The 24,719-nt window shown below is 44.5% G+C and overlaps 1 protein-coding gene across 1 annotated transcript in view; it reads right to left on the reverse strand.

Annotated features, from left to right (window-relative positions):
• The window catches only part of LOC143983020 (pinopsin-like), an 85,933-nt gene that overhangs the window by 26,755 nt on the left and 34,459 nt on the right, over window positions 1-24,719 (reverse strand). The window contains exon 2 of the mRNA XM_077482235.1: window positions 614-796. Coding sequence (XP_077338361.1) covers window positions 614-796 — 183 coding nt within the window. The remainder of the gene's footprint in view (window positions 1-613; window positions 797-24,719) is intronic.

Below are 24,719 nucleotides of genomic sequence, written 5' to 3' on the forward strand. Positions count from 1 at the left end.
CTTGAAGAAGCTTCTGCTTCCTTGTGCTCTTTTGGATGTTTTTATTGAGTTTTCCTGCAAGCTTTTTTGAGCATAAGCGTTTTTTTTCACAAACCCTCCTCTCAGCTAATTGTATCTTTTTTTTGTGCATTTTCGAGCTTCTTTGAGCTTTTTCATGCTTTTTAGTGTTTTGGCATGTTTGGGTACTTAGGGGTCTTTTCTGCTCCAAAGCTCTTCTCAAAAACGTGAGTTTGTTGGGGGGGGGGGGGGGGTTCTGCCTGTAAGAGCATATGCCTGTAAACTCCTGAAAAGGCCATAGTGTGCATGGACACATTGGCTAACATGGAGGGGAGTTTCTAGGCAGAAAAAAAATTAGAGCTCAAAAAAGCTCAAAAGCCTGTAGGAGCTGCTTCTTTGACTTTTTTGAGCTGCAGTGTGCATGAGCCCTTGGGGTTCATCTGTCATATACTTGATACAAAGTTTTCAGCAACCTAAAAACAAATGAGTTTCAGTGTTTGCTTTAGACGCAGTTAAAACACAGATCTTTTGCACTGTGGATATTTTTAAATGGTGCCAGATTGCAAGACATAAATATTAATTTACCTTTATTAGTAAGAAGACGAAAAAAAATTACCTTCAGGAACATAGCTGCACCAGCCAAACAAAGGTGGAGATGTCCATATGCTAGCCCAAATCCAGGTAAAGGAACACCCCATAATAGCATGTTTCTTCTGAAATCGGAAATCCCCCATGGGTTTACAGATTACTAGGTATCTCTCAAAGGCTAATATTGCCAGTGACCAAAGGCCCACAATACCTACAACACAATATAGGATACTGTGCATTACTGATGCAATAGAAAAACGAGCTTCTCACATTGTGTTAATCCTTATAACTGGACAATAAAGTTTTCTTACTTAACTTATTTGGGTGTATATATAGATTTTTGACTGCTAATCACAAAAATATTCTATAATTTAACTTATCATGTACTATTTTATAGAAATCTTCTGTTTTGCAACTTGCTTTGTATTACTCATGCATGTCGAGGCATGCATTCAGGGCATGTTCCATAACACTTTTGGAACTGGTACAGTTTGAACATGCCTACATAGGTAGGGATTAATGGGTGCTGTGTGGAAAGGCTATAAAAGTAACTTGCATGCTCAGATGCTACTCATTTCATTGATGTCAGTTTCCATGTATTTTGACACAAAGTGTTTTAAGGCATAGCATTGACTGTAATGTAATCTACAGTACAACTAAGCCAGTTATAAATGCACTACAGGACGATTGGTGAAAGCAGAAATGTCTCGCCAATGTCTGAACCATCATGATGCTTTCTGATACAGTTGTGGTCAAGTACACACTCAAAGTCGCACCATGACTGGACTATGTAAGGAAGCATCTGAACTGTACTTTGTTTGTAGGATCAGTGGTCAAGACAAGGTCTCCACACTTTTTTTGTGCAAGATGTACTGCCAATTTTAAAGCTTGACTCAAAGGAACTCAGAAGTCAATGCCATTTGCTGTCCTGATGATATGGTGTGAACAGAATGATCTCTTTACAGACTGTTACTGGTATTAAAGGACTGATGCCATCTAGTGGGTCCTCATCCTCTGTCACCCAGGCTCAGAGTAGTTTGCCTTCCAACACAGGTGCCAAAGTAGCCTATTACACCGGCTCCTTGTCCACAGTCAATCCTTCTGTAGCCCCACCATCGTGCACAGAGGAGTCCACAGAACTATTCAACCACAGTGCTGGTTTTATGTTGGCTGGAGGATGCGCAGCAATTTGAAAGCTCCCTGGTTCACAGGTTGAAGAAGGGAGTAACATGAGCCTAGAGGGAGGGGGTGCCACAGAAGGACAAGAAACTGACAGTCAGGTTTCACAGTAGGGTCTGTTCCAGCGCCCAACATGAGTATATGTGAGAGGTTACAGTGTTGTGGCACCACCACCACCCAAGGCCCAATATTTCTGCCACTGTTTAACAGGGGCATGTAATTACAATTCTTGATATAATATTTCAGTAAAATAGTAACTGGAGTAACTGTGAGGGCTTACAGTGTTCTGGTACCACCAACACCCAACTTTCTGCAGAGTATATAGGGCAGACCGTATAGATTTTTTTATACTGCTGTTCAGAGTACATAGTGCCTGGGGGACCCCCACTCCATTAAAAAAAAAATTGGGTGAGGGGTTCCCCTTAATATCCATGAATTTTGGGGGACATCCCCGCCACTTTTAAAAAACAAAATTGGTATTTTTATCTATATTGCCAGGATCCGACAATGCATTACAGCCATGAGCAGTTTTAAATGAAATTTTTTCCTTTAGAAATGTAATTTTGCTGTGGCACTGTTATAAACATGGGAAAGATGTGCTAGTTTACAGGCATACTAAGGACACCCCCCAGGCATGATATTTAAAGGAATGTTTAATTTTTATTGTTTCACTTTAAGCATTATTAAAATCACTGCTCCCGAAAAAACAGACTTTTTTTTCATTGATACATGTCCCCTGGGGCAAGACCCAGGCCCCCAAACACTTTTTATGACAATAACTTGCATATAAGATTTTAAAATGAGCAATTTAGATTTTTCACGTTCCTGTCCCATAGACTTTAATAGTGTTCGAACAAATTTTTTGCTTGTTCGCATGTTCTGCTGTGAACTGAACCGGGGGGGTGTTCCGCTCATCCCTAATAACCAACTTTGAACTTTAGTTAGTCTTATCCTTCTTATTTAAATGTAACCATTCTTCCTTATGAACACTCCAGTTTGACTGCAACAAATGTATTCATTGATAATTCTGTATGAGTTGCATTCTGGATTCCATCAAGTGATGGACAGCTTGCATGTCTCATGCCGTGTACACACGATCGGACATTCCAACAACAAAATCCATGTTTTTTTCCGACAGATGTTGGCTCAAACTTGTCTTGCATACATGAGGTCACACAAATCTTGTCTGAAGTTCAGAAAGTCAAGAACGTGGTGACGTACAGAACGTGTGATGGCACTAGAAAAGGGAAGTTCAATACCAAGTGCGCCACCCTTTGGACTCCTTCTGCTAATCTTGTGTTAGTAGAAGTTTGGTGAGAGGCGATTCGTGCTTTTCAGCCTTGTGCTTTTCCGATCATTACTGCTCTTCAGTTTGTGCTTGTAGGTTTGTATCTGGTTTTCAGTGCTTGCCCCCCAAAGCGCACGCAAGGTCCGTAGGGGGCCATTGATATGCCAGTTTAATAAAAAATTGAAAAATATTTTTTTTTATTTAAACTGAAATAATATTTGCTTTGATTTACTGCTTGTTTCTTTTAGCTGTCTCCTAGGTTCTCCAATGGGCTTTTATTTTTTGGCATTTTCTTCAATAGGTCAAACATAATTTATTTGATACACGATGTGAAAATCTCTTCTTCAGCGAACTATTATTATGCTGTGGGTCTGCTACATGTGCGCCTTGTTTTTGTTGTTAATGTATGTAATGCATTACTGTTAAAAATATACATCATTTTCAGCACCATAAATGAATTTTGCAGAGTCAGAAAAATGGCATGATTGTGGCAAATTATAAAGCACTGTGGGTGTTATTTAATAAAGGAAATTCCACTTTGCACTCCAAGTGCACTGCAAAAGTGTACTTGAAACTGCACTGAAGTGCACTTGTAGTGCAAAGTAGATTTGCATTTAGTAAATAACCCCCATTTCAGTGTAAACACCAATTTAGTCCAACAAATGATATTGAGCATTGAAAGAAGAAGCCACACATTGTTGAGTAGAAAACTTTTTACTCTGTGCACATTTACATATGCGTTAGAAAAGGGTTTTTGAACAAAAAACATATTTTAGTAATACCATGTTTGTTTTTGACATTACAAATAGCTTTTTTTGTGTTAAAACAGGCATGTTTAAAACCATAAAACAGTACACAACTCAAGAACTTACAAAGTTCAACTTTGACAAAGTGAAGGCAATATTAGACATTAGTATGTCCAAACTGTGTTGATATTGCCTTTATCAGATGGGGTGATGTCACCCCTGTGAAAACTAAATTTTGAAGATGCACACAAATTGAGAGTCAAAATAGGGATTTCCCTCCTGATCCCATGCCTAATGTCAACATGTGCTAGCTCTCATCATGGGGGATCAATGAACGTGTTTGGAGGGTGCAACCCCTTCCTCTCAGCTACTTTGGTTGCGAGGAAGGGTTTGCACCCACCAAACATGTACATTGATATCCCGTGATGGCAGCTAGCACATGTTGACACACTGTGTGCATCTTCAATATTCGGCTTTCAAGATACTTAAAAAATTGGTGAAAAATATCACAATATGAAGACTTTGATATGAATGAACAATGTTCTATGAACGATTACTATGCCCACGAACCTGAAAGTTGCTATTATAAACTGTACAACAGTAAAGAAAAGCACATGGAGCAGCATGCAAGTAATAATAATAGTAACACACAACTAGTAGACAACTACTTACATTTTTGAAGAACTGTCATGATCTTTCTGTACTGATCCTGCTCCCTCAATTTCAGGTCTGACCAGTGTTTCCTCAATTGATCCTTGGATCGTCGTATCGCAAAATTCCTGTGCAGACTTTTCATAACTTTAGTCATGATCTTGGCCTTTCTGACATTTGGGTTTGGGTAAGGTCCATGCTTCCCCTCATAGTCGGCCCTCTTCAAGATGTCCACCATCTCTATAAAGGACATATTTGAGGCCTTAAACCTCCTCTGGGATCAGGACATTCGTGCCTCCGGGCTTTTGTCATTGCTGCTCTCCTCTGCATGCACTTGCTCTTTCTCCGTCAGGGGCGGGCGGAGTTTCACGCATGCAAAATGTATCTAAAGCGTAACACACATGCGTCGTATGTACAATCTGTGAGAGGAGGAAAGAGCATAGGAAGAGCCGATCGTTTGAATGAAGGTACAGTTTTAACTTGGTACATCAGTGGCCTACACTGCTTATAGATTGAGGCCTATATTGGGACAAGATTAGGAGAGTTTAGCCTGACATTAGGGTTTGTCTTGTGTTGTAAAAAGGAAGAGCTGTTGGTACTTTATGTGAGACCAGGACTATCCAGTACCCAGGTCTCTATCCCCGATAATGTGGAATATAAAGGGAGAATTTGGGACTTTATATGAAACGCATCACTCGGGTAGGATGGGACATGCAATTTGATATATAGGATATTAATTGATGACAACAATGGACATAATACAGTAATTGATATACATTTAATTAAATCAATAAATATGATACAAGTTAGTAAAGCATGATTGATACATCATATCATAATATAATTAATAACATAGTAAACAATGTATTATGTGATGAAATTAATATCAGCAGTACATCCAGAATAGTCACAGGCACAATGAACATATTGTATTAAATAAATTGATGACTCATCCAAATAAAATAGCAAAATGGCTACTCACAAACGAGTATTGATCACAGGCAATCGGACATCTGGTCTGGAGTCGCCACACGTTTGGTGCGATGGATTTATTTGTATTGATTTTGCCTGTGATCAATACTCGTTTGTGAGTAGCCATTTTGCTATTTGATTCAATTTTAAATAAAGCTGTTTTATGGTAATGCACTAGGTCAGTGCGCCTTCCTCTTCTTTGTATTTTCTCTTTTTAGTATTTGAACACCCAATGTTCTAAAGGAGGGCTGCAAGACTTAGTGACTACACCATTCCAAACTGTATATATCACATTTTAAAGACCAAGAAACCAGAGCGCAGGAGAATTTGCTGTTTTCATCCAAATAAAACCCATGGTATAAACATGGTTGCTGTGACATGACATCAAATATAAAATCTCTACGCGTTTCGTGGATTTGTATCCACTCATCAGGAGCAGCTAACTGGGGATGCCTAAAATTAATAATAAATAGATAATTAATGTTCATTGATTAACACAGGAAATGAGGGAACAGCAACTACTGTCCTAACACTTTTACCTGTGGGTATAAAATAAATTTGTAAAGGAGCATAGATAGTAGAACCATTGATGATGAGAGGCACCAAGGGATGAGGAAATCATCCAGCGGCAGCAGGGCAGAGCCAACCAGGGAACAAAGAAGTGCATACATGGAGTCCCCCTTCCAATGTTGTAATAGTCAGTGAGAACCCCGACAGTATAATATAATAAATAATGATATATGTAATGAGCAGGTGGGTATTATACAGGGACTATAAGATGAGAGAATGGAATGGTGAAGAGAAAGTGTATGAAAGAGTGGAAGAGCACATAGACAACACCTGGGTGTAGAGAGGGATTGAAGTAAAGCAATAAGAATAAAAAGTGCAAAAACCACCAGTAAAAACAATGGCAACGCACTGAACAGTGAATACCTGAGGCTTAATGAAATATGTAAAGGATAGTGAAGTGCAACCATAAATTTGAATGTAAAGTCCCTGGATGCTGGAAAGAAAATCAGCCTGTCCGCCAGCGGTGACCCACCAACGTCACGCTGTAATGTGCACTGAGAGAGGAGGCGACCACACACAGGCGACTACACGCCTATATGTAGGAGCCTAAACCTCCACTAATATTGCACAAAGCTGGTCAAAATTAAGACGCCAACATGCATCGCCAGACTGACGTCAGCCGTGTGGGCGTGTATGGGGCGTGGTATTGACTCGCAGCGAGTACAGGCCCCCCGCCCCGCTTTTATAGTTGATGTCATGTCACAGCAACCATGTTTATACCATGGGTTTTATTTGGATGAGTCATCAATTTATTTAATACAATATGTTCATTGTGCCTGTGACTATTCTGGATGTACTGCTGATATTAATTTTATCACATGATACATTGTTTACTATGTTATTAATTCTATTTTATGATATGATGTATCAATTATGCTTTACTAACTTGTATCATATTTATTGATTTAATTAAATGTATATTAATTACTGTATTATGTCCATTGTCATCACCAATTAATATCCTATATATCAAATTGCATGTCCCATCCTACCCAAGTGGTGTGTTTCATATAAAGTCCCAAATTCTCCCCCCTGCCCCAAATTTTCCATTTATATTCCACATTGTCTTGTGTTGTGCCTTGCAGAGAAAATAGATCTATTGAATAATCAGGACTTTATCCCCATATTCATTGATATGTATAGGGAGTTGTCCTGTCTGTGGCAGGTAAACCAACCCTTTCATAACAATAAAACAAAGAGGAAGGCAGCGCTGGATCAATTGCTGGAATTTTTGAAGCCGGTGATCCCCACAGCAGACATCCCCTATTTTAAGGCCCTAATTGGAGACATGAGGAGCACTTATAATAGGGAGCGCAAGAAGGTCCAGGATTCCCAGAGATCAAGAGCTGCAGCAGATGACATTTATGTACCCAGGCGATGGTACTATGGCAGGCCAGACTGAACCCAGGCCACACTCTCCAGTCTTCCTTCAAGGCTTCCTTCCACCTCAGCTGAGGCTTCCAACGTCAAACCTGGGCCTTCCAGCCAGGAAGAAGTGGAGGAGGCCAGCTTGATCCAGGTATAGCATCGTTCAACAAATTTCTTGTCAAATAATTAATGATGTTAACTAGATGTTATTATTGATCAGTAATTTCTGATTTTACAAAGTATTTTACATATCAATAGACAGTAGTGGCCACAAATGATTGGGACAAGAATGAAAAATGCTGGGGTCAGAATGATAGTCTTTTCTATTTAACATTCAATTTGCAACAGTCAAGAGCTGAAAATTGTGTGATTGATGAACCAAAAACTAAAAATGTGTCACTTTTCCATACACAGGAAAGTCTCAGCAAGAAGGAGGCTGTGGAAAGTGGCAGCCAGGAGGTGGCCGGGCCCAGTAGCCTGCCCGAATCCCAGGTCCCTCCCCTCCGCCTTCCAAAAAAAAGTCCCAGGAAGAGGAGTAACCTGGAGGAGGCAGCACTTGGCCTATTTCAGAAGGCTACTGTGGCCCTTAGAACCCCTCCAAAATTCAAGAGGACTATGCCTACATGGCAGCCTGCAAAATGCAGGAAATGGAGGATGGCCAACGCCTCTTATGTGAGGAAGTTAGCTTGCAAGCCCTAAATAAGGGGTTGAGGGGCGAACTCACAAGCCAAAGCCATGTTTGTGAGTTCAACCATGGTCCTCCTCCTCCACCTCCTGCCACAACTACAACACCAGAGCCACAGCCTAGAAGCATGCATGGAAGGAAGACAAGAAAGGGATGGCCTGGGTTCAGTCTGGTCTGACAAAAGACACAGGCTGTTGTAAGACCACAGTCTGGGGACAGATATGTCATTTGCTGCTGTTCCTGATCACTTGTAGTCCTAGACCGGATTGTGCTCACTATTATAGGACTCCTCAGGCCACCCATTTTGACTGTAAAATAATTGATGTGTGCCCTGGGGTACAAAGGCTTTGCAAATTTCACCAGTTTCTCCAGCATTGCCTTCCTCTATATTTTGTTATGACACATAATAAATGGCTATTTATTTTTCAAAAATACTTGGCTATGTGTTTTACTTCAAAAAGGGACAGTTTGTTTGTGAGTAGGCAGGTAAATTTCAAAAATACAATGTCAAATTAACAAGGGACACCAACACCAACCTCCTTGAGGTTAAAAAATTCTAGATAATAATGGTGTTGTGGTAACTTGATACAAAAACGAAAGAAAAAATTATGGAGATCACTATAAAAAACTAAATAAAAGAAGGAGATCTGGATAAAAAAAAAATATAAACAAAAATTCTAAACATTATGGAGATCTGACGAAAAAAAAAAAATGATTCATGAGATCACAAAAAATAATAAAGAAATCAGTTTGTCAGAACTCTGTGAATATCAGCAGCAAAACAACTTCATTATTCTAGCATTATAAAGAAGAAGAGAATGTGCTGCATTAAAAGATTTAAAAATTTGCAGCGTGACAAATGTGCTATCTCCATTACAAATGCTAGTTTTACCAGAATGAGCGCTTCCATCTCGTACTTGATTGAGAGCATGCGTGGAACTTTGTGTGTCGGAATTGTGTACACATGATCGGAATTTACGAGAACAGATTTTGTTGTTGGAAAATTTGAGATCCAGGTCTCAAATTTTGTGTGACGGAAATTCCGATGGAAAATGTCTGATGGAGCCTACACACGGTCAGAATTTCCGACAACAAGCTCCCATCGAACATTTTCTGTCGGAAAATCCACAGTGCGTACGGGGCATTAGAGTGAAGACAGCCTGTGTTTCTACGAGTAAACTCATTGGACCGCTTTAGCAGTTCGCATTAGCAAATCAGGCCGCGTACACACGGGCGGACTGTTCGCCCAACTTTGTCCGCTGAACAGTGTTTGGGCGGACAGTCCGCTCGTGTGTGGGCTTTCAGCGGACAGTTTCAGCGGACAGTTTGACGAACAAGGTTTTTCGGAATTTCCGAAAAACTGTCCGCTGAAACCTTGTTTCAGCGAACAGTCCGCTCGTGTGTAGGCTTGTTCGTCAAACTAAGTTCCGCGCATGCTCAGAAAGGATTTACACGCCGAAAGTTATAATGCAGTGTATAGGACGTCGTATTTTCCGTCCCGTCGTACGTGCCGTTCACGTCATCGCGCACGGTTTCAGCAAACTGTTCGTTCGTCGTGTGTGGCCATGTCCGTCCATGCTAATTTTGAGCGGACTGTTTGCCGAAACTGTTTGACGGACAAAGTTGGGCGAACAGTCCCCGCGTGTGTACGCGGCCTAAGGTACATTTTTGAAGCATACTGGTGCTTCCTATCTAACTCTGGATTGTAATCAACCAGGCAGATTGTATGCAAGTTTTACCCTGTGCAAATTAATTTGCTCATTTGTGTAAAAGAGTCTTATAAAATTATACATGAAGACACTAAACTAAACCCCATGCTCCAGATTAGTGGATTAAGTTAACGGAGATGGTATTTTCATGTCCTTCTCCTTATAGCACCAGTGGAGCATGAGTTCTTAGGTTTGTGGGATTTGGATGGAACAAATATACTTCTTGTCTACCCTGTATGATCTCACTTAGTGCTTAAATGCAATGCTGTCCAAACACTGCCAGGAAGGACGCCAGTGGGCACTTGCCAATATTATTTGTAGAAGGCTGCAGAAACAATATGATGAGGGGTACAGTACATTAGACCTGTAGTTATCATGTAATATCTAATGCTGATAACTATCCTTGGTCAAAGGCTCGGCTTAACTGCTTGAGGTTCTGCCCTGTGTACCATTTATGGATCACAGCAATTTATACACTTCAGCTAGGGGCCTGTTTATTTGGCAATAATTACAGAATTACTAATTAAATTGATGTTTTCTAGACAAAAAAAATGCTCTCTTTTGAAAATATTGTATTAGAAATATATTTTATTTTATATTTATTTCAAAGATGAAAAAACAAAAAGTCTGCTGTGCTACTTTTGGAGTATCTTTTACTTTTACTGCTGTGATTTGATTATATGGAAAATAAAGCAATTTGTTGCATCAACAATGTACAAGCCCTCTGTTACAGCCCTAATAGTGCCAGTGGGAGATTTTTTAAAGAAAGACAGATCTATCTTTTTGTGGTATTTTCTCACTACTGTTTTTTTCTTCATATTTTAGTATATAAAGGATAAAAAGGCAGACAATTTAAAAATAAAAATAAAGTTTCTTAGTTTCAGTTATAAAACTTTGCAAATAAAACTTTCTAAAACTTAGGCAACATTTACTCTGCTACATTTCCACAAAAAAAAATGGTTTCAAAGCTTTAGTCTGCGTAAAAGGTATAGCGTTGTCTACAAACCATGGTATACACCAGAGGTAGATAACTTTGAGAGGTGGATATCTGAACAACATTATTATTATAAAACACAATTTATATAGCGCCAACAGTTTACACAGTGCTTACAATGTAGAGGGGGGATAGCACAATTACAGTACAATTCAATACAGAAGCTTACATTCTAAAGGGAGGGGGTGGTGGTACAAATGGTAATAGATGCTGGGAATGATTTGATGGGGGTGGCTCGGGGACAGTTTTTAGGTGGGTGTGGGATAGGCTTCCCTGAATAAGTGAGTTTTCAGGGATCTTCTAAAGGTGGACATGTGTTAGGGGCTGATCGTATATACCGGGGCAGGGAGTTCCAGAAGATGGGAGATGCTCTGGAGAAGTCCTGAAGGCGAGCATGAGAGGAGGTAACAAGGGAGCTAGAGAGCAGAAGGTCCTGGGAGGAGTGGAGGGGACAATTAGGGCGATATCTGCAGATGAGGTTGGTGATGTAGCTGGGGGCGATGTTGAGGAGGGCCTTGTATGTTGTGGTTAGCATTTTTAATTTTATACGGTGGGGTAGGGGAAGCCAGTGAAGGGATTGGCAGAGAGGGGCAGCAGTCACGGATCGGTTAGGGAGGGATATTAGTCTACCGGCAGCATTCATAATAGACTGAAGGGGGGTAGCCTGCATAAGGGTAGGCCATTAAGGAGTGTATTGCAGTAGTCAAGGCGGAAAGTAATCAAGCAGTGAATAAGTTGCTTTGTGGTGTCATCGGTCAGGAGAGGTCGCATTCTGGAGATGTTGCGGAGGTTAAGGCAGCAGGATTTAGCCAGTGATTAGATGTGGGGGCTGAAGGAGAGTTCAGAGTCGAGGATTACACCCAGCACCCTGGCATATGTGGAGGGACCAATGGTTGTGCTGTTGATCATAATGGGAAAGTCATGGGGGGGGGACCAGGAAGGAGGAAATATAACAAGGTGGTTTTTAGAAAGATTGAGTTTGAGAAAGTGATGTGACATCCATACCGATATGTCATTCAGTAAGTTTGAGATCCGTGAGGAGATCAAGGGGGTGAGTTGAGGAGTGGAGAGATAGATCTGGGTGTCATCGGCGTAGAGGTGGTATTGGAAGCCATGGGAGGTTATCAACTGACAGGAAGAGGTATAGAGTGAGAATAGGAGGAGCCCAAGGACGGAGCCTTGGGTTACTCCAACAGAGAGAGGAGCGGAGGAGATGGAGTTGTAAGTGACACTTGGAGGCAAATGGGAGCAGGGCGAGTTATTCAAACAGGTGGGGTCTAGGGAGGGTTTTTTAAGTATAGGGTAACCAGTGCATGTTTGAGCGGGGAGGGGAAGGTGCCGGAGGAGAGGGAGGGGTTGAAGATGTGGGTTAGGGAGTTTAGGATAGAGTGGAAAGGTGGTCGCAGTAATTGTGAGGGGACAGGGAACAGGTGGTGAGGTGGGCCATGAAGAGGAGTTTATCAACTTCATCGGTGGTAACTGGGCAGAAGGAGGAGGGTATTGAGTGTGGTGTTGGACCTGATGTGTTGGGTAGGAGAGGAAGTTGAATGCTGGATATCTCCTTGCGAATTGTGTCACTTTTGCTTTTGAAATGGTTGGCAATCTGTTGAGCGGTAAGCAAGTTGATGGGTGAGGGGGGGGGGGGGGTAGGGAATTAAGAGTAGAAAAGAGTTGACAAGGTTTGGATGGGAGGGTTTTGATGAGATTGTTGTAGTAGGTTTGTTTAGCAGTGTGGAGGCAGGAGTTGTATTTGAGAAGGGCAGATTTGTAGAGGGTAAAGTCTTGCAGGGATTTAGATTTACGCCATGCTAGCTCAAGAGCACAGCTACGTCTCTTGAGACTTCTGGTGTTGTCTGTTTGCTAGGGTTGTGGTAGATGGGGCCTGGTTCTGCATATAGAAAGAGGAGCAAGTATGTCTAGGGAGGATGACATTGTGTTGTTGTAGATGGAAGTGGTTAGGTCTGGGCAGGACAGGGGTGCAATTTTGTTGTAAAGGCCATCAGTAGCAGAATGAAGAAGGGAAGGATTGAGGTTGCGAAGGTTTCTGTGAGTAGTGGTTTGTGAGTTGGCAGCATGGGAGGTAGGAGACAAGGAGAGTGTGAAACTGATAAGGTTGTGATCAGAGAGAGGAAAGGCAGTGTTTGAGAGGTTGCAGGGAGTGCAGTGATGGGAGAATACGAGGTTGAGAGTATTGCTGTTGGAGTGAGTGGTGGTTTGTGTCCATTGTGTTAGGTTAAAAGAGGAGGTTAGGTTGAGTAGTTGAGAAGTGGTTTCAGTATTAACATTGATTGGAATGTTAAAGTCACCTAGGATGATGGCAGGTACTTCAGAGGAGAGAAAGTAGGGTAGCCATGCAGTGAAGTCATCCAGAAAGCTTGACACTGGTCCAGGAGGCCAATAAATGACTGCGAACCTCAGACAAGCTGGAGAGAAAAGACGAATGCAGTGCACTTTGAAAGAGCAGGGGAAAGAGAGGGAGGTGTGGGAAGAACCTGGAAGGTGCTATGTGGAAAGAGGAGAAGTCCGATGCCACCTCCTTTTTGTCCACTGTGTCTGGTGGAGTGAGTCCATAGGAGGCCTCTGTGGGACAGGGCAGCTGTCAAATTCCTGGAGCCAGGTTTCAGTAATAGCAAACAGATTAAGGGATTTGGAGAGGAAAAGTTAATTGACAGAAGCTAGTTTGTTGAAGACTGAGCGGGCATTCCAGAGGGCACATGAAAGAGGGGGGTTGACTTGTGCAATCAGGGGAATTAGGATGAGAAGGTGGGAATTATGACTACTGTTGGAGGAGGTAGACAGACAATTTTGGGGGTGGGAATTGGGTGTGGGAGGGTTTGGTGCGATGTCCCCAGACATTAGGATTAGTAGGAGGGTGAGGGTGGTAAGGCGGGAGTGGGATTTATAGGAGGGCAGTGGAGTGGAAGTAGTAATACTGTGTAGGTTTAGAATGAGCAGGAGGTGATAAGTGCAGTAATATTGAGTGGGTAGAAGAGAGGGCGATATGTGCAGGTTGCGGGCTGGAGAGGGGGGGTAAGGAAATGAGAGTTTGAGGAGAGAGGACGTTAAGGGAAAGATGCTGAGCATGTTGGAGGGTGGGGAGATGGGAATAGAAGAAAGGCTGAAGAAAGTCAGAGGATGAAAGGGAACTTTGTGTAAAATAGGCGTGTGATGGGGGCGTGGCCTGGACCAGCATGAAGTATGTCGCATTGAGTAGGAGCTCCGTCCATTGATCCTGGAACAAGCTTATCCTACGCACATACAACACCTTGTGCACTGACAGCGGACTCGGGGGACACTCACAGTTCTATCTCGCTGTCGTGCTAGATGTCCCCGTCTAAAGCTCAGAAGGCCGCCGCAGCTAAATTGGCTCAATTCCGCAGAATGGACGGGGAGACCGCGAGGGAAGATGGCGGCGCCTTGTGTACCAGCCAACCTTTGGTGAGGGGGGACACCGCTACACTCCTGGAAGCCATTACCTTTTGCCGGTCGTCGCTGACAGCGCAGATGGAGGAAGTTAAAGTCGACATCTCACTAATCTGCCAGGATTTTCAGAAGCTTCGTGACAGAGTCACAATGGCGGAGACCCGGCTGGGCCTGGTGGAGGATGCCATCCCGCCCCTGCAGACGGGATCCGACCGGATGCAGCGCCAAATAGACCAGCTATTACTGAAACAAGATGATGTGGAAAATAGGTTGCGCAGATGCAACCTCGGTTTCATAGGTCTTCCTGAGGGCGCAGAGGGTAAGGACCCGACCACCTATTTGGAACAGCTCCTTATTGATACTTATGGTAAGGAGGCATTTTCTGCCACGCTGACAGTGGAGTGGGCTCACCGTATACCGACCAGAGCTCCCCCGCAAGGAGCTCCCCCCGTACATTCATTGCCAAGTTCCTGAATTGTAAGGATCGGGATGCGGCCCTCCGCCTGGCCAGGGAGAGGGGGAACATCCCCCATGGCAATGGAAAGGTGGCTATCTTCCCTGATTTTTCCGCAGATGTCCAACGCCGCAGACAGAGCTTCATGGAGGCGAAGCGCAGGCTGAGGGTCAAACATCTGAAATACTCCATGTTGTTTCCAGCCAATCTGCGGGTGGAGGAGGATGGCCGCGTCATTTTCTTTGAGGACCCTGAGGAAGTACTTACCTGAGATCACTTTCAACGAAACGAGTGAGAAGTGGGGTCATTTGTCATCCACCACCTCATGTGAGTACCGCACTATTGCCACTGTTCTGTGACATGACCTATTCCGCACAGATCTTTGATTGTTCTCCATATAAGCGGCCCCTTTGGGCAGTTTACCCCGTGGGGATATGACTCCCTCCTGAACCCGGCTATTGTTTCACAGAAGACACTCTAACTATAGACTCCTTAGTGTCCAGTTACCTATGTTTTTCTCTTTTTCCTTTTTCTATTATTTTTGGTGTGCGACGACTCAAACACATGAATGCTCCTTCACTCTCCTTTTCGGAGGCTCCGATTTTGCTGCAGACCTACCAGAATAGTGCAAAGTGCAGCGTGATTTCGCTCGATCTTCCATCAATACGCAGGACTACACCCAGGGGACTGGTTATGGAACCTAGTTAGATGGTTTGTTGCTGGTAAGCACGCTGGTGCCCCGTTGGCACCCTCTACATCAGTCATGTTCATCACTCTCATCTTTTTTTTTCATTGATACGTGTATTGTAGGAGACTGTTGCGTATACCGAAAACTGTTTCCAGCCCTTACTACCACCTGTTGGATGGAAGCATGTTGTTTTGGGTTAATGCCAGTTTGGGAGGGCGTAGGGCGGGGAGGGGGGTGAGTGTTTGCATTTGTTGGCTTGGCAATATTATGTTATGCGTAGGCATACGAACAGCATGGGAAATTGTTGCGTATGTTATTTTTAATAAACTACCAGATTCTGCGGGCAAGATATCCATATTGAACACTGCCTTATATATGTATGTTTTTGTAGTGCGATATGTTGCAACTCCTGTACTGTATATGAGGATGTCTGGTCTTTGGCCAATATAAAGTTTTTAACTTGGAACGTGAGGGGCCTCCGTGACATGGTTAAAGCGGAGGTCCACCCTAAAGTGGACCTTCCGCTCATCGGAACCCTCCCCCCCTCCGGTGCCACAATCGGCACCTTTCGGGGGGGAGGGGGGTGCAGTTACCTGGATAATCCAGGTAACTGCACCCACTTCCGGGATAGCTCTCTGCGGAAAGGGGCGTAACTTACGCCCCTTTCCGCAAGTGCCCGCCCCTTCCCGCAAGTGCCCCGCTGCCTGCTGGGAAACACACAGATCCCAGAGGCAGCGGGGAGCGTCCTTATTGCGCAGCGCGATTCGCGCATGCGCAGTAGGGAACCGGGAAATGAAGCCGAAAGGCTCCATTTCCTGATTCCCATACCCAAGATGGCGGCGGCAGGACCCGACAGGCGACCTAGAGATCGGCTTCGGGTGCCGACATCGCGGGCGCGCTGGACAGGTAAGTGTCACTATTTTAAAAGTCAGCAGCTGCAGTATTTGTAGCTGCTGGCTTTTAAAAAAAAAAAAAAACGCGGAGTCCCGGTGGACTCCCGCTTTAAGAGATCGGCAGCCCTTCACTTTCTTAAAAAACAGGGGGCAGATATTATGGTGCTAGTTGAGACACACGTAGAGGGGCGGCTACAGCTGGCACTCCGTAGGCCCTGGATTGGGTGGACCTTTCACTCCACCCATACGTCACATGCCCAGGGAGTCTCGATCTTGGTATCCAAGGCACTGCAATTTGAAGCTTGCAATGTTGTATCAGATACACAGGGGCGTTACATTTTTTTGCATGTAAAATTATATGGAGAACCGTTTCTGATTTTAGCATTCCTTTCTCTGCTACAATCATAGCAAAGGGATTTGCGTTTATGTCTAGGTACCCAGCGGTCCAAGCGATATGGCTAGGGGACTTCAATGAAACACTTAATCCCACTATGGATAGACTTAGGCCCTCAGATTTAACAATAGAGGCTCCTTCAGCTACGAGGTTCTCCAGACTTCTTACTAACTTTAACCTAACGGACACCTGGAGACATCTTAACCCCCAAGGCAGGCAATACTCTTGCTTCTCCTCCACACACAACACTTTGTCACGCATCGATCTCATTCTCCTGTCCCAAACATTACTACCCTGCCTACAGTCGGCAGCATTTGGTCCATGTCTCCTTTCTGACCATTGTCCATATTGGGTCACTATCAGGGCTAACACTCACAAACCTCCGAATCCCTGGCGCCTTAACCCCTTCTGGTTATCCCTGTTGCCAGAAGACGATACCCTTTTGGAGGATTTCCAACACTACTTCATGGATATGACCCCTCGGCATCTCCGGTGGTGGTCTGGGAATCATTTAAATTGCATGCCCGTTCATGTCTCAAAGCAACAATTAATAAGATAAAGGGGGATTCGGCTGCTGCTCTGGAGAGAGCCGTGGCTGAGCAGGCTACCGCGGAGCTCCAGTATGGGATAGACCCCTCCCCTGCTCAGGCTGACCTCCTTAAACTCTGTACCAGAGTAGTAAATCACTTGCAATATGAGAAGGCTAGAAGCAAGCTCTTCTTCTCCCGACAAAAGCTTTATAAACACGGAGAAAAAGCAAGTAAATTATTAGCATACATAATACACAGCAAAGACCGACCCCCTGTTGTGATATCCCTACATGATGGGCTAGGGGGACACATTGTGGACCCCCCCCGAGTGTTGCAGCCCAGTTTCAAACATTCTTTGCAGAATTATACACGTCTAGGGCCCCTGCGGATGGACATACAATGCAGAACTTCCTTACAGGGATCCCATTTCCAAAACTAACTGAGGATCAGGTGTCCATGCTGGAGGCGCCCCTCACGACAGATGAAATATCCATGGCCATAGCGGGCTTCGCCAGATCAAAAGCTCCAGGGTCCGATGGTCTACCCATTGAATTCTACGTGCAATACGGCGAATTACTCACCCCGAAACTCCTGGCTCTATATAACTACCTCTTCGAACATTTTTTACTACCCCCCTAGATGAAAGAAGCCACCATCATACTAATCCCCAAACCCGGTAAGGACCTGGGATTCCCAGAATCATACAGACCCATATCATTGCTCCAGGTTGATATTAAAATTCTAGCAAAGGTATTAGCTAACCGCCTTAATCAAGTTGTTTTATCTCTGGTACACAAAGATCAGGCAGGATTTATGCCAGGACGAAATACTTTGTTTACTCTGAGAAAGCTCTTTATTAACTTACAGGCCACCCACGACAATGTCGGCGAACGCGCGGTGGTGACTCTTGACACCACCAAAGCGTTTGATTCCATGGAGTGGAGGTATTTGTGGAGGTGCCTTGAGGGGTACGGGTTTGGAGATAGGTTTATTAGATGGGTTTGACTCCTATACCAGGACCCCACAGCAAGAGTTGTGGCCAACGGTTGGCCATCGGGGCAGTTTTGCCTTTCTCGAGGCACGCGTCAAGGTTGTCCGTTATCCCCCTAACTCTATGCGCTCGCGGCGGAACCACTGGCTATCTCCATACGAGGAGACAATCGGATCCGAGGCCTAACCCGGGGAACATTAGTGGAGAAGGTTAGCATGTACGCTGACGACACCCAGTTGTACCTGGCGGATTCTGGCCCTTCCCTTACGCTAGCACTAGACACGATATAACTTTTCGGATCATTTTCAGGACTTAAGATAAACTGGGGTAAGTCCCAAGTCCCTCCAATTGACCACTTTCCGCCCTCCGAAGAACAAGAACAGCTTCCCCTTCTTAGAGTAAGTAACATAAAGTACCTCACTATCCATATATCCAGAGCTTCGGCTGACTACCTTACTCTTAACATTGAACCGCTATATATCTTTCTTAAATCCAAAATCCAAATATGGTCCCGACTACCGCTAGGCGTATGGGGGTGGATTCATTTGATAAAAATGGTTCTCCTCCCTAAACTACTATATGTTCCGTGGCACTCTCCGATATACATCCCCCTCAGGTATTTTTGAAGCCCCTCTTAAGCCCTTTGTTTGGGGCAGCAACAGGCACAAATTAGCCCGGCGCATGCTTATTAATCCTACAGACTTGGGGGATACAGCCATGCCGGATGTCAACTTATATTATATAGCGTCCCAATTGTCCCAACTATTTTATATTGAAAAAACTGACAAAGAAAGGTTCACCGTCCTTCTCTGCCCAAAGGAGATGCAACATACCACAGACCCTATCGGTGTAATAGCAGTGGGCGCAAGAGGCACTCAGTGGCAGGGAGACACACTACCTTATAGCAATATAGGCGGATTTGGGATATTGCTATGGCTAAACTGGGGATTTTACCAATTAACGACTATACTCCACTGTGGCACAATAGGGTTTTACCTGAATTGTCTCAAATTCCCAATCCAGAATTCTGGAATACGCAGGGCATACACTACCTGCACCACCTAATATCGGATGGAGCACTTAAACCATTTCGCACGCTGCAAGAGGAATTTGCACTCCCAAATACTATGTTATTCCGGTACCTTCAGATCCGACAAGCTCTCTCTACCCAGTTTCCAGATGTACTCCCGCAACCCTCCCCTAACTCAATCATAGCCATAGTTAAGAGTACGAATCCCCAAAAACTCATATCATCCTTTTACAATATGCTTATTACTCTCTCTTCCATGAAACTAGCATATGACATGAAGCCACGCTGGGAAAGGAAGGTGGGTACAATGGAGGACGAAGAATGGAACGAGGCTCTAGATACATGTAAAGCAGTGTCCCCAAAACTCTGACAGATTGACGCAAATATGTATCTTACATCGATCATATCTTACACCTCTGCGTGTGTCTCGATACAAAAGGGATAGCTCCAGTTTATGCTCGATGTGTAAACAAGCCACGGGCACGTTCTTCCACTTAATATGGACTTGTCCTGAGAACCAAGAACTTTGGAAACAGATTGTAGATTTTCTCCATGACACCATGGGCTCACCTCTCACCCTAAACCCAAAGCCATGCCTACTAGTGATATTCCCAGAATCTGAATCAGATAAGTTTACCAAAATATTTCTACATGAAACCCTATTCGTGGCTAGAAGAATAGTAGCAAGGAAGTGGATGAGAGCGAGCCCCCCCACCATGGCCGAGTGGAAAATAGAGGTCAATAACAGTCTCCCGTACAAAAAATTTCTCTATATTAATAGGGGATGCCCAGCTAAATACCACAAGATCTGGGATCGCTGGCTCAACAACTCTGCCACCTAAATTTTTACAAATTGTAGGACATGGGCACCACCTGATACCTCTAGGGAATTTGCCCTACCAGTACGGTCATACTTCCGCCCGCTTTACAGTCTAGGTATTGAGTATTTAAACTACCCTTGTCTGGTCTTGTTCCTCATGTTTTTCCTTTTTTTTTTTTCTATTCCACTGCCGAGATATGAAAGTGTACACTGCATGAATAAGCTGTATGTCTTTTATTGCCAAATAAAACGTTTTACGAATAAAAAAAATTAAAAAAATAGGCGTGTAACACTAATGTCTGTACTTGCTTTTTTGTAGCAGTGCCTTAGTCAAAGTGCCCATGTACAAGTGCCAAACACTTGTCGCCGGAGTGACACTTTGCCCAAGGAGTGGCCAGCCCAAACCCTCGCCAGCCGTCCCAAGAAATTAACTACATTTATGCAGGGATGGTGTGGGGGGGGGGGGGATTTAAAATTTTTCAATTAGGAGCTGTTGGATTCAATTCTCCAGGACACTGCACCATTGGTTCCCATTCCCAATGGTGCAGTGTCCTGGAGAACAGGATGCCCTCCCCCAATTGGAATGTAGCCAGTTAAACCTCTATTGTGCTCTTTAGATTAGAGGCTCCCATCTATCTATGAGAGCTACTCTGCATGACAATGCTGACTCCGATCTGTCTGTGAGAATCGGAGACGAGCCTAATGGACAGAGGCGGGGCACCGGAGATCGAAACCCAAGATTTGACCCCAGTTGGAGTAGTTGCAATTCATGGACAGACACTGCCCCCCCAGAGGCCAATTATGGCAGGACGGTCAGAGATATTTACCCTGGGGGAGGAGACGCCCCAGAGACACTGATTTGTCCACAAGCAAAGGTGGGGCAGGCAATGGGATTCGGTGTGGGTCAGGTGTGTTTGTCAAAAGGGAATGTTTGAAACAGAGCTTTCTCTCATTCCATCATGAGGACAGCCAGAAGATGTGCTAAGTATATTGCTTTTATTGTATTCTGATTGTATGCTATGTACTCTTGTAATTTCTAATAATACCTTATATAAGTTTTCTTATTTCCTTATTTCATCATAGATGATAAATAATAGTTATTATTTATCGTTTACTTCAGGAGCTGATAAAACCAGGCTCGTGGGTGAGTGGGGTTTACAACTGGCCTGGACAGAGTGCAATGCAACATAAAACAACATGAAAGAGATCAAAGATCACTGGGGTTCACTAAATAGTAAGGAAAACTTGTAAAAATGTAAACTTACCCCACCTTAAAAGTGGACATAGTCAGTAGAGCAGTGGGCAGTATCAGTAGAGAAGTGGACAGTGTGTGGACAGTGTCAGTAGGGCAGTGGTTGTTGAGAGGACAATGTCAGTTGGGAAGAGGTTGGTACCTTTAAGGCAGAGGATGGAGTCAGTAGGTCAGTGGACAGTGTCAGTAGAGCAGTTGACAATGTCAGCAGAGCAGTGAATGTGTCAGTAGGGCAGAGGTGTATGTCAGTAGGACAGTGGAAGATATTAGTCAGTAGAGCAGCGTATGTATCAGTAAGGCAGAGGTCAATGTCAGTAGGACAGTGGATGTTGTCAGCAGAGCCATGAATGTGTCAGTAGGGCAGTGGACTTTTACTGGTACTGATCCCCTTTCCCCCTACAGCAGCTGAATGCAGAGAGAGAGGAGGAGAGGCGGCTTTCAACGTCTGCAGGAGGAAAATACAGATCGGTAACAGTAAATACCGCCCCTACTGTCCAGGTTCCAAGGGATCAGCAAGAAAGGATCCTGGTCTACCCATCCCCTACCTGCAATCAATGGATTGCTATCAACCCTGATATACTAGCATTTCTCAAGGCCCTAAAATGCCAGGACAATAGAAACATCCCCAAAATGACCCATTTTTGAAAAGAAGTTAATCTTTAATAAGTATTTAAATTGTATTTAATAAGAGGCATGGTGAGTTTTTTAAGTAATTTTTGACACAATTTTTTGGAAAATGAAGAAAGTAAATAAAATGTTATTTTATTTCACAAAGTTGTCATTTTAAAAAAAATGTTGTCCCCTTCAATCTTTCAAAAGGGTGCAAATTAGGCAATTTCCAGAATACCTATCATGTATCATGGAGTGCCAGGGCAATAGAAATCCCACAAATGGCCAGATTTTTTAAAGTAAACACAACATGGTATTCTTTGTGAGTCATGGTGAGTCTTTTGAAAATTAAATTTTTTTCCACAAGCTTTTCAAAATCGCGGAAATAATTTTTAATTTTTTTTTTTTACACAAAGTTGTAAATTTGTAAGATTTTTCTACCGAGCAGCATATGCATCCTCAGAGTTACACCCCAAAAAAATTCTGCTGCTACACCTAAATATAGGACTACCATACGTGTAAGGCCGCGTACACACGGGCGGACTGTTCGCCCAACCTTGTCCGCTGAACAGTGTTTGGGCGGACAGTCCGCCCGTGTGTGGGCTTTCAGCGGACAGTTTCAGCGGACAGTTGGACGGACAAAGTCTTTCGGAAATTCCGAAAAACTGTCCGCTGAAACTGTGTTTGAGCGAACAGTCCGCCCGTGTGTAGGCTACTTTCGAAATGAGCAAACTGTTCCCGCTCGGAAAGTCCGCCCATTTCGAGCGCGTGTACAGGTAGGCGGGGCCCGCGAAGGAGACGTCGCGGGCTCCGCCGCCTGGAATGGGCTTAAAGGGGAACCCCAACGCCGAAAAAAATCGGCGTGGGGGTTCCCCCAAAGTCCACACCAGACCCTTGTCCGAGCACGCTACCCGGCCGGCCAGGAAAGGGGGGCGAGCGAGCGCGCCCCCCCTCCTGAGCCGTACCAGGCCGCGTGCCCTCAACATGGGGGGGTGCCTTGGGGAAGGGGGGGCCGCGCGGCCCCCCCCACCCCAAAGCACCTTGTCCCCATGTTGATGAGGACAAGGGCCTCTTCCCGACAACCCTGGCCGTTGGTTGTCGGGGTCTGCGGGCGGGGGGCTTATCGGAATCCGGGAGCCCCCTTTAAGAAGGGGGCCCCCGGATACCGGCCCCCCACCCTATGTGAATGAGTATGGGGTACAATGTACCCCTACCCATTCACCTGTGAAATAAAGTACAAAAAAAAACACAACACAGGGAAAAAATATTTTATTGCACAGCTCCGGGGGTCTTCCGTCTTCGGGGGTCTTCTCGCCGGACTCCTCCGCTATCTGTGTGTAGCTCTTTTACTAGCGGAGGAGTCCGGCTTTCTTCCTCCCCGCCGCCGGCCTCTTCTCCCGACTTCGGGGGTCTTGTCCCCCTCTTCGGTTCTTCTGCCGGGTCTTCTGTCGCCGCTGCCTTCCGTTCTTCTGTCGCCGCCTTCGGTTCTTCTGCCGGGCCACCGCGCCTTCTTGTAGCTCTTTTACAGGCGGTGGCCCGGTCTTCTGTCGCCGCTGTCGTCGCCGCCGCCGCCGCCGCCGCCTTCCGTTCTTGTTCTTCTTCTTGTTCTTCTTCTTCTTCTCCTGGAGATGTTGACTCGACGAGCTCTCCGGCCGGAATGCCAGAGCCGCGCTGTGCGGTCACTTATATAGTGACAATGGGGCGGTGTCACATGGTATATGTCACATGGGTTGGTCACATGGGTTGATGTCACATGGGGACTATGACATCGTAAGGGGGCGGGGTCACCATGTGACCAACCCATGTGACATACAGTGGTGTGAAAAAGTGTTTGCCCCCTTCCTCATTTCCTGTTCCTTTGCATGTTTGTCACACTTAAGTGTTTCGGAACATCAAACCAATTTAAACAATAGTCAAGGACAACACTAGTAAACACAAAATGCAATTTGTAAATGAAGGTGTTTATTATTAAAGGTGAAAAAAAATCCAAACCATCATGGCCCTGTGTGAAAAAGTGATTGCCCCCCTTGTTAAAACATACTATAACTGTGGTTGTCCACACCTGAGTTCAATTTCTCTAGCCACACCCAGGCCTGATTATTGCCACACCTGTTCACAATCAAGGCATCACTTAAATAGGAGCTGCTTGACACAGTAAGGTCCACCAGAAGATCCTTAAAAGCTACACATCATGCCAAGACCCAAAGAAATTCAGGAACAATTGAGAAAGAAAGTAATTGAGATCTATCAGTCTGGAAAGGGTTATAAAGCCATTTCCAAAGCTTTGGGAATCCAGCGAACCACAGTGAGAGCCATTATCCACAAATGGCGAAGACATGGAACAGTGGTGAACCTTCCCAGGAGTGGCCGGCCGCCCAAAATTACCCCAAGAGCGCAGCGAGGACTCATCCAAGAGGTCACAAAAGACCCCACAACAACGTCCAAGGAACTGCAGGCCTCACTTGCCTCAGTTAAGGTCAGCGTTCATGCCTCCACCATCAGGAAAAGACTGGGCAAAAATGGCCTGCATGGCAGAGTTCCAAGGAGAAAACCACTGCTGAGCAAAAAGAACATCAAAGCTCGTCTCAATTTCTCCACAACACATCTTGATGATCCCCAAGACTTTTGGGACAACATTCTGTGGACCGATGAGACAAAAGTGGAACTCTTTGGAAGGTGTGTGTCCAAGTATATCTGGCGTAGAAGGAACACTGCATTTCATAAAAAGAACATTATACCAACAGTAAAATATGGTGGTGGTAGTGTGATGGTCTGGGGCTGTTTTGCTGCTTCAGGACCTGGAAGACTTGCCGTGATAAAAGGAACTATGAATTCTGCTGTCTACCAAGAGATCCTGAAGGAGAATGTCCGATCATCTGTTCGTGTAC

This window comes from Lithobates pipiens, unplaced genomic scaffold, assembly GCF_037356315.1.
Source record: "Lithobates pipiens isolate NorthernLeopardFrog02 unplaced genomic scaffold, aLitPip1_a1.2 Scaffold_16, whole genome shotgun sequence".
NCBI lineage: Eukaryota > Metazoa > Chordata > Amphibia > Anura > Ranidae > Lithobates > Lithobates pipiens.